We start from the raw sequence: 11,293 nt of genomic DNA on the forward strand, positions 1-11,293 counted from the left end.
ATAGGGCTACGCCCGAAGCCTGAGCCAGCCATGGCCCTAGCATAGCAAACTCCAGCCTTAAAAATTAGTTGGGCCGGGCCTTACTGGACTCAACCCGGCTCAAAAGTTAATAAGACACCTATCTCTCACATGAATGTTCCCAATTAATCTATATCCATTGATCAAGTAAGCCACACATGCACAAAGAAAGAGACATTTATAGAAGTGAAACCAACGGTCTACATTCAAGATGGATGAATTGCCAAATGGATTATTGGAGTGATTGTCTGGGGTATATAACACATGCATCTAAAGTTGTTTGTAGTGGGCTGTAATGATAAAATGACTGAGTCCAAGCTGGACCAAACATCCACTGAGCCATGCATTAGAGACCCAAACCCATCCGATGGGCCAACCTAAGTAGATCCAAGCCCAGCCCAAAGCCCCGTCAGGCCATTGCATTAGAAATTTCTGCTTTTGGGGATGGCTTGATAGGCTGCAAATTTAGATTATTTTTTTTTAATTGAAAGCGACTGGAGAAAATATTAGTTGATTCAGTTCAATTCGGGCCTGGGCATATCTGGTAGAGAGGGGATGGATGTTATTGAATTAATTGAAAGCATGGAAAGACGCATTTCTCATGCTTTTTCTCTTTTATTATAAAGGAAATTCGGTGGTAACTGCTTTGGCTTTTTGAACGTGGTTGAGTCAGAAGCATGTCCTGACGTCATTATCATCTTCTTTGGAAAGTTCGGATGGTATTGTTTTTTAATGGGTGAGAAGACTATTAGCAATAATCGTTTTTGTTAATTTTGAAGCAAAGGCCTACTCTCTCTCTTTATATTTATTTAATTATTATTCAAACATTGTTCTGAATTTGTAAGGGGTATTTTCAAAAAATGCCAACTCTTATTTTTTGTTCTTTTCTTGACTACACACACACACACACACCCACATATATATATATATATATATATATATATATATATATATATATATATATATATATATATATATATATATATACACACACACACACACACACAGATTGAGCTCATGGGACAGACCTTTTCCCAATATATATATATTGGGAAAAGGTCTGTCCCATGAGGTCAAACTGTGTGGGCCCCACCGTGATGCGTTTTGAACATCTACCCCATCAGTCAGATGCACCATTCCATCATGGGCCTAGGTCTCCAAAATTAAGTCAATCCATGACTTGTGTGGGCCACACCACATACAGAAGTAGGGAGGGGCTGTGTACCATTAAAACATTCATAATCATTTTCTGGGCCCACCGAGATGTGGTTTGCAAATCCAGCCCATCCATTATGTGTGTCCCACTTGGATGAGGGTTCAAAACAGGTTTCAGCAGCATTCAAAACTCATGTGGGCCCCAACAAGTGCTTTATATGTTTTAACGGTGTCTTCACATGATTTTAGATGGTATGGCCCACCCGAGTTCTTTATACGGCTGATTTTTGGGATATTCCATAATTTAGAAGGCACCCATCAAATTCACGATGTTGATGGTCAACATGCATCACGGTGGGCCCCACACAGCTCGACCTCATGAGAGCTTATCGTGAGGTCAAGCGCATAGTACCTTTTTCGGCATATATATATATATAGGGAAAAGGTACTATGCGCTCGAGCGTAAAGCGGTCTCCATGCGGTCGAGCTGGGGTGGACCCCACCGTGATGCCGTTCGAAGATCCACACCGTCCAGGGATAGTGCATCTGACTGAGGGGATAGATGTTCGAACGGCATCACGGTGGGGTCCACCCCAGCTCGACCGCATGGAGACCGCTTTTCGCTCGAGCGCAGAGTACCTTTTCCCATATATATATATATATATATATATATATATATATATATATATATATATATATATATATATATATATATATATATATATATACACAACTCCGTCCCATGAGGTCGAGCTATGTGGGCCCCACCATGATGTGTGTCGAACATCTAACCCATCAGTCAAATGCACCATTCCATCGTGGCCTAGGTCTCAAAAATCAAGTCAATCCGTGACTTTTGTGGGGCCGCACCACATACAGAAGTGGGGAGGGGTCGTGCACCATTAAAACATTCATAATTAGTTTTTTGGGCCCACCGAGATGTGGTTTGCAAATCTAGCCCATCCATTATGTATGTCCCACTTGCATGAGGGTTCAGACCAAGTTTCAGCAGCATTCAAAACTCAGGTGGGCCCCACCAAGTGCTTTTATATGTTTTAACGGTGTTTCACATGATTTTAGATGGTATGGCCGACCTGAGTTCCGTATACGGCTGATTTTTGGGATATCCTATAATTTAGAGGGTACCCATCAAATGCATGGTGTTGATGGTCGACACACATCATGGTGGGGCCCACACAGCTCGACCTCACGGGAGCTAATAGTGAGATCGAGCACATAGTACTTTTTCCATATATGTGTGTGTGTGTGTAACCACACACATTTGAGGGGTTTTAAGTAACGGCATTAGAAATGTGTATGAGAAGGAATAACATTGGACATATTTGAACTGGAAGCGGATTGCATGGTGTGCCACCTGGAGTGGTGCGTTGACATAACCGAGGTATGTAGGCCCTACCATGGCGTATGTGTTATATCTACACTGTTCATCCACTTTACAAGATCATTTTATGCTAAAGACCCAGAAATGAAGCTGATTCAAAGCTCAATTGGACCACAGCAAGGAAATTGGTGGAGGTTGAATGTTTACCATTCAAAACTTCTTGTAGGCTATAGAAGTTCTAGATCAAGCTGATATTTGTGTTTTCCCTTCATCCAAGTCTGTGTGACCTTATAAACGGGAAGTTTCAACATTGTACATCAATCTCAAAACCATGTTAAGTGGTGTGGTCCATTTGAGCTTTAGATCTGGTTATTTTTTGGGATAATCCCTTAAAATGATCTTGTAAAATGTATGGACAATGTAGATATAACAGATACATCATGGTGGGTCAATTGACTTGGTGACATCAACACACCGCTAAGGTCTGTGGGGGGATGATAGAGCATGGTATAGGAAATAGTGGTGATTGACTATTAAAAAACTTCCCGGGGCTGACAAAAGCTTTGGGGCTCTCCTAATCGGCTCCCCTGCAATTTTTATTTTAAATTTTAATTTTTTTAATATTATTAACACGCAGACACACTTCTACAGATTTCATCACCTGTGGATACTTGAACCCTTGACCTGGTGTCGAAACTCCTAAGAGTCTATCGCCGGAGCAAGAGTAACAATTTAGCAGAAGCGGGTGCCCTGTGAACCTATGTGGTGGTCCACGGTGATGTTTGCAATAAATCCAGCTGGTCCATCCATTTTGAGAGATCATTTTAAGACATGACCGAAATTTAGTTGCATCTAAGAGTCAAGTGACACAGGAGGAAAAATTGAGGAAAGAAATTCCGACCATTAAAACCTATCTAAGCTACACCTTGATGTTTATATGGCATTGAAACCATTTATTTAGTCATTCGTACTAGAATGAACTCCAAACATGAAAATCTTAGCCCCATACAAAACTCGTATGGCCATATGAATGTTTCAACGGTGGTTGCTCATCCTTTACTTTATCCTATCATATGGCTCACTTGAATCTTGGATCCGAATCAGATTTGGTCTCGTATCCTAAAATGAGCTCAAAAGACTGATGAACAAAGGATGCGGATTGCGTCGTACCCCGCCCGGACGGTAATCCATCCGGGTAGGGCTCTATGAGACCCATTGTGATGTATGCGTTTTATCCAGGCCGTTCATCGTTTTAAGATACGGACCAAAAAAGAGGTAGGTATAGGTCATAAGTGGACCACAAAGAGGGGATTGAATGTCCACCATTAAAAACTTCTTGGGAGCTGGAGAAGTTTTGGATCAAGCTTATATTTGTGTTTTCACTACATATACATCTACATGACCTTATTAATAAGTTGGATGGTAAAAAATCATCATGGTGGCCCTTAGAAAGGTCTCAATGGTGGGTGTCATCATCAATGCAGCTTCCTTTGGTGTGGTCCATTGGAGCTGTGGACCTTCATTTTTAGGATCACACCTTAAGATGATCTAAAAAAAGGGATGAACAATGTGGATAAACCACTTACATCACGGTGGGCCCCACAGAGCCCTGCTCGGACGGATTACCGTCCAAGTGGGGGTAGGACGCAATCCACGTCCACGAACTAAGTAGATTTGTTGCAAACATCACCGTTAGCCCCACTTAGCTTCCTAGCACGCAGGAACATCATGCAAAAGGCTTTTTAGGAAAATCCGCGTAGCATTTGGACTATTAAAAAGCAGGTGGATAGTGGTTTGGAGCATTGGGAGATGGTAGGCTACAATCCAGAACGTTATACACGAGGATGCTAGCAATTTAGGCTCTTCAAAAGTAGGTGGATGAATAGATAATTCAAAAGCGCGTAGTCGGTGACATGGACCTTTTCAAGATGGAGAATAAGGATGTAGACCCAACAAGAGTAGGTGGATGACAACATGCAGCATTTCAAAATGGTGGGTAACTTCGATCCATCCTTCCATCAATTCATGCAAATATACGACAATTTCTTTATATATGTGTGTGTGTGTGTGTATGGGAAATGGTACTATGAGGTCCACTTCATGTGAACTTTCGATGAAGTCGAGCTGTGTGGGCCCCACCATGATGTCTGACGAACATCAACAATATGCATTTGATGGTTATCCTTTACGTCATGGGATATCCTAAAAATCAGTATATGGAACTCAGGTGATAAGGTGAGACATATCATCTAAAACCATATGAAGACACGCCTAAAACACATAAAATTACTTGGTCAGGTCCCTTGAGTTTTGGATAAGGTTGAAACTTGGTTTGACCACTCATCCAAGTGGGAAACAAACAATGGATGGGCTGGATTTGTGAAGCACAATTCGTTGAGCTCAATAAATAATTATGAATGTTTTAATGGGAGGATAATCCCTCTCAACCGTTGTATGTAATGTGGCCCACCCAAGTCATCAATTGACTTAATTTTTAAGCCCATGGCCCACCATGGAATGGTGCATCTGACTGATGGGGTTGATGTTCGATGCACATCACAGAGGGGCCCAAACAGCTCAATCTCATGGGAACTTCCCATGGGGCCCACACACACACAAATCCCTTTTAAGGGAGGATCTATGGTTTGTGTATGAAGCGTACGTATGCAGTCTCGTACACCGTAGATCCTAGATGTGGGGGCCATGAATCAATGATCCGGACTGTTGATATGATAGGCCCCATCATGGATGGAGCATCCCATAATTTCCAAGACGGGAAAACATGGACATCCATTCGTTGATTTCTTTTTGTCTTCTTATTCATTTGATCTATGCCATTGTTGAACATTCTCGACCATCTATTTTCAGGCCACTAAATCAAAGGGCTAACATCCGCCGAGCAGGAATATTTTAGAGTAACCCCCATCAGGGTGGCGCACATCAAATCTATCACCAGACCACCAAAATAGAGCAAGCAGTGTAGGGTCACCTCTTTGTAAAACGTTGGAGGAAGTAGGAAGCCCTTCCACCTTTTACCTTACCTAGAAAATGGATATGGCCCACCTGAGGGTTGGATGGTCCTGACTTTTGCCCAGGCCTCATCCCATGTTGGGATGGCTGGTGGTCTGATTCTAAAGGTCTAAAATCATTGATGCCCATCTACTAATTGGGCGTGTTTGGACCTTTAGCATGCATGAAGACCCAATAAGATAGCCCAGCCGAACCAACTTATTCAACACTACTGGGTGGGTGCGCTGCCTGCAAGTGGGCCCACATCTGGGTATAGTTGGCAAGATTACAGGGTGGACCGGGTTGGGCTTGGGCATGTGTTTGTAATTCACAGGCTGCGCATGGACATGTGGGCCGAATGGGAGCCGGATCGAAAATGGATTTGGTGCACCATTTCAGTCACCACTAAAACTGGGTAATATAGCCAGTCTTGCTCTATACCAGGCCATCTTGTGCTAATATAGGCAGCTATAGCTGGAGTTTTTATTAGTTAGGCACAGTACTTGTTTAGGACAATACTTTAAATAGGGTTGTCTATGGATACCCAGACCTGACCCGGTTTTAATAGGTCAGGTCCTATTTCTAGGAACCTCTTAGAAATCGGTCTGGTTTTAATCTGACATTTTGGACCTAATTGGCAAACGGGTCTTGGTGGGTCCAGGTCAGGTCCATCACCTTTGAGTCCAGTTAAAATTGGGTGGTCGGGTCTAGTTAATTTAAGTAGTAACATTATATATTTTAAATTCATAATAGGGGATTAGGCTTGTCAGGTGACAATGACCTGCATGGAAGAGAGCCCATTTATACCATCCATGTGTCAAAGTGTCACACGTGTGATCTAATCCACCCATTTAGATGGACCGAAACACCTAAATTCCCTTAATTGACATGAACCCGATGAGTACCGAAACCTAATTGGATCCAGGTCCGGGTATTGTTTTACCCTGACCCGTCAAGAGCCCAGACCCGATCAGGCTGAGTCCGGGAACTCCACGACCCAACCTGAACCGGAATGGAAAGAATACTCTAGGCCCATTAAAAGGACCCTTGCTGTCCATACGAAGGGCCCACCAATGGGATGGGCTCGAGCCCAGTATTTACTCTAAGGGATGATCCTGGCCATACGTTAGGTGCATTTCAAATGGACAATTTACAGCCGTTGTCCCATATACAGTGGAAGTAAAATCTGGAGATGGATCATCTGATCTAGATGGATTACTTGCACTAGAAATCTGGTTCATCCGTTCATCAGGTCATCTACATCCGTCCAAAATGAGATGGCTACTTACAATTATTATTATTATTATTTTTTCACATCCAACATCCGATTGTGGGCCACTTGATGAGCGGACCGCCTGATTCGTAGGTGAATTCACGCTAATTTTTTCTTGTTTCATCTCTGGAACGGGAGATATGTATGAGAGAGTTATATAACGCCTGACTAAGTATCTGTTGTCATCCATCCTCTGGGGGATCACATGATTTCTATTAGCGTGAATTCGTAGGTGAATTCACGCTAATATTTACTTGTTTCATCTCTGGTCGCCATCCATCCTCTGGGGGATCACATGATGAGCTTCTCCTATCTCAAATGTGGTCATTCTTCCCACGTGTGAGACGTATGAATTAGCATTATTTCTACATGTATGCTACAGAGCATTAACAGCCAAATCGAGCCAAAGGGAGTAAGAATAAGGTGGGGACATGTGTTTTCTATCCATTAAAATCCCATCCCATTAAATGACAACAGAGGTGGACCATGTCCATCTACCCACCCAAACCTACCAAAGAAAAGAAATATCTAAGCCAGATATTAGGTTTTTCACGACCGTTGATACCAACTTGCTGGACTGAAAATTACTACAGCCTTTTTCGGAAAATCATCCAACTTTAGCAAGGCCAGAACTCGGCTCTTTTAACCTTGGAAATGCTCTCGAGGACGCCCACAGGTGACACGTGTCCCATCACAGTCACTCTCTTCGACTCCAGATCAATGCTGAATGACGTCACACCTGTCAAAAAAGACAAAAAAAAAAAATGAAAAAATCAAATCGTGCACCTGTTGGATGACCGAGCGGCCCGGCATGGCCTTAAAAAAATATGGATAGGACTAAAACAGGCCAACGGCCAGTTATGGCCAAGTACATTAAATGAAGGGGTAGGATTATCTGACAGATTAAGTGATTCACATGAGCCATCCAAAGCTGGGTTCACCGGACGAACAGTTCATTCCTCTGAGCACGTGCCGAATGTACGGTGTTGTTTTATTGATCTACAGTTTATTGTCGTCCTGCGGACTACCAAACGGGTGCTTAGAAAAGAGCACCACACGCACTCCTCTACACGCGGAGACAACTTCCAACTTAGCACGTGCAGAGGACATCTGATCTGTTCATCAAGTGGGAATGACGGTGTAGATCATCTTTCCAAATTTTTACAGGCTGTTCAAATATCAATTAGGCCACACTTCATGAAATCAACAAACCAGTTACGCCATCCGTAATTTTTATATGTGTGTAAACTTACTGATGATTGAACAGCCTAAAATTTTGGACAGAATATCTATATGTTGGGTCCCACATGTTGTCAAGTACACCTGCGTGTGGAGGTGCGTGTGAGGCAAGCAAACATGCAGACAAGATAGTGGGTCCATTTAGGGCAGATTCTTACATAGGTAGGCCTTCTATCCGTGATCCAAATCGTCAATCCGGAGGAGCCACCGTCATTGATGATGGATTTAAAAAATTACATGTGATAAGACCGGCACTTTCACGTGTTGCTTTTAGACTGTTACTTATATTTATTCTCAACTATCTAATTTTAAGGAAAATTATCATTCGGCTAGGATTCAACTACATAGGAACACTTTGCAGAATTGCCCATCCACAACAGTATGCACCGTTCAGCCATGTAGGCCCCATTCAGCTATTGTCGCTGTAAACAAAATAAAATAGAACAAATATGTTAAGGAATTTTAAGGTCCTGATGCATCCACATTGTACAGATGGTGTCCCTTTGTCTGTGATTCAACCGTTCATTTCATTATGACCTTTTTTTTTTTTTTTTTTAAAGAGTCACCTATTCACTGTTAGTACCCTCATATCAACGGATAAAATCTCTGATCCTAGGTCCCAATCATATTTGAATGCATCACGACCCTACAAATCTCCTTATAGAAAAATACCTTCCATCTTTGATAAATGTTTCTTCACTTTCCCTGCACAACCTTGACAGTGGAGAGAGACCCTCATCACCACAACCTACAATCTCAAAAAATAATAATAATTAATAAATAAATCATTTTAAAATATAAAGAGAATATTATGTTGCGGGTCCCACACACCCCCTCTCCCCCACGGAATCGGATCGGCTACTCCCCCTGCCACCAGCCAATGGCTGATGGTCGGTGCTGTGTGGGCCCTATCATGATGTATGTGTTTCATCCATTCCGTCTATCTATTTTTCTAGATCATTTTATGGTATGAGACAAAAAATGAAGTATATCCCAATCTATAGTGTATCACATTATATGAAACAGTGTTGAATGAACATTGACCATTAAAAAAATTTTGGGGGTCATAAAAGTTTTGGATCAAACTGATCTTTGTTTTTTCCCTTCATCCGGGTCTGTATGACCTAATCAACAGATTGGATGTTGAATAAACAGTATATTGGGCCTTAAGGAGGATTTTAATGGAGGATATCCAATCATTATTGTTTTCCTGTGGTGTGGTCCACCTGAGATTTCTGTCCTTCTAATATTTTGTATGAAGCCTTAAAATGATCTGTAAAAATGGATGAACCGCATGGATGAAATACATACATCATGGTGGGGCCCACAGATAACCGAACACCAGCCACGGGGCTGGTGGCAGGGGAGTAGCCAATCCGTTTCCGTCCCCCACGCACTTTCACACGCAGCAAAAATGCCAACCTGGAAAGTGTGTGCAACATCTGACTGGTGTACGGTGTGGCCCCCTCCATGAAGATGACCGTTCACAAAAATTGGGCCGGCCAACTCATCGATTGGACCACCCGTAAAGAAAAAAGAATAAAACAATTTAAATAAAAATTACCAACGGTCCAATTTCAAATTAAACGTTTGAACACCTAATAATTGGACGTACTTGATATTTGTATACGGTCATCTCCACAGTGGGGACCACCTAATGAACGGTTCAGATATTCAAACCACTTGCCAGAGTGGCACGTGTGTGGAGAGAGGCGCATCTGGGACTCGCAAACCTCAATGCAATCCATAAATCAACTGGATAAACTCCACTTCATTGTAATGTTGTATAGTCGCTCATCCACCGTCCATTACCTACGTAGATCTAAAATGGTGTCTCATCATCTCGAGATCATTACCGAAATGGACCCTATACCGTACATCAGACACTGAATATTGATGTATGAATATGAATCAGACCATTCTCTATTATCTTATTAGCATATGTACAAACGTTCAAATCTGATACATTGGTTATTCCCATTGTTCTGATCAATAGGAATAAAGTGAGATAAAATAAAAGAATTTTTTTGGGTCTTTGTAGTTTGTTACACCCAAGAAAGGATCACAACAAATGCATGGCTCTTAACGTGCCAATACGGGCGCACGTGCAAGATCCAATCTGTTCAACAGGTGTACCCCACCATTTTGTGGACAACACTGTACAAAAAGATGAGCAATGAGAAAGAATTCACAAGGAGTCGATGTTCCACGTACAAGTGGGTCCATCTGATGAATGGTCTTGATCATGAACAGATGGGCCACCTTCAGTATCCTACCATAGCTGAGTAGTCATAGTAACGACTAACAAAAAAAATAAAATTCAAAACGAGTATTCATACCATACCTTCGGAATATAATCAGACCAGAATCAGTTACGTGGGTGGGACCGACTAACCTGAAAGTCATGATCAGCAGATGATAACGACGATGATGCCGAAGATAAAGAAGCTACATTGCTAGCCATCGATGGTTGGTGGTCCCGTTTCGCCAACGACGACATTGATAAGGATCGCTTATCGCCAAGCGCGAACCGCCTCGACTCGGCTAGCCTTGCATACCTCAGGTCGATCGGCCTGGCGCGATCGACGGCCGATCTGTTGGGCCTTTTGGGTATGATCATGGACCGGGGATCACCGGTCATGCACACAGCTGTAGCGGCCGGAGATTGGCATAGGAAACCGGTCATCTTAGCGGTCTTCATGGATGGAGAGAGAGAAGTTGGGGGAGGAGAGAGAGAGAGTGAGAAGTTGAAGAGAAGTTGTGGGAAGAGAGAGTGAGAACTTAAAAGAGGAGTTGGGGGAGACATGCGTTCTTTATGAGCGAGCTAACAAAGTGGTATATCTGACCCGTCCGTAAGGTTTGCTAGTGCAAAATGACCAAAGTGCCCTCGTTTTTGTTCAAAATTGTCATTGCGACCCTTGCATTACATTTTGTTTTTCTTGCGAGGTAATATTCAAGCCCGTGAGTCGAGACGTAATGGAGCCGACAGTCAACTGGACGTAACGGACGCGGATTAGTTACGGACAGGTTGAGTAGCGAGACCCACTACTAAAGTGACGTCACTGAGTTATGTGAGCCTCACCATGATGTATGTTTCATATCCCCACTGTACGTACATTCGAAGAGATCATTTTAGGGCATGAGCCAAAGAATGACGTGAATCAAGCTCGAGTGGACCCCACCTTTCTCGAGTGGACCCCACCTCTAAAAAGAGGTGGGAGAGTGAGAACCACTTTTAAACCTTACTAAGGTCCACC

General features: G+C 42.7%; 1 protein-coding gene across 1 annotated transcript; it reads right to left on the bottom strand.

The window, feature by feature from the left end:
* Window positions 1-7,290: 7,290 nt before the first annotated feature.
* Window positions 7,291-10,850, bottom strand: LOC131226013 (protein SODIUM POTASSIUM ROOT DEFECTIVE 2-like). Its single transcript, XM_058221662.1, has 3 exons — window positions 10,432-10,850; window positions 8,709-8,784; window positions 7,291-7,536 (listed from the first exon to the last, which is right to left on the bottom strand). Exons 1-3 carry the CDS (start codon window positions 10,840-10,842, stop codon window positions 7,415-7,417), a joined length of 609 nt encoding a protein of 202 aa, XP_058077645.1. The 5' UTR covers window positions 10,843-10,850; the 3' UTR covers window positions 7,291-7,414.
* Window positions 10,851-11,293: the final 443 nt, after the last annotated feature.

Source organism: Magnolia sinica, chromosome 2 (genome assembly GCF_029962835.1).
Source record: "Magnolia sinica isolate HGM2019 chromosome 2, MsV1, whole genome shotgun sequence".
NCBI classification, from domain to species: Eukaryota; Viridiplantae; Streptophyta; class Magnoliopsida; order Magnoliales; family Magnoliaceae; genus Magnolia; species Magnolia sinica.

Bases quoted from the DNA above. Each gene is read 5' to 3' on its own strand.
- LOC131226013 (XM_058221662.1), bottom strand. From the start codon at position 10,842: ATGTCTCCCCCAACTCCTCTTTTAAGTTCTCACTCTCTCTTCCCACAA. The intron at 8,785-10,431 runs GTTAGTCGGTCC...TTGAGATTGTAG, and splicing joins CTGCTGATCATGACTTTCAG to GTTGTGGTGATGAGGGTCTC. The intron at 7,537-8,708 runs GTATTTTTCTAT...CTTTTTTGACAG, and splicing joins ACATTTATCAAAGATGGAAG to GTGTGACGTCATTCAGCATT.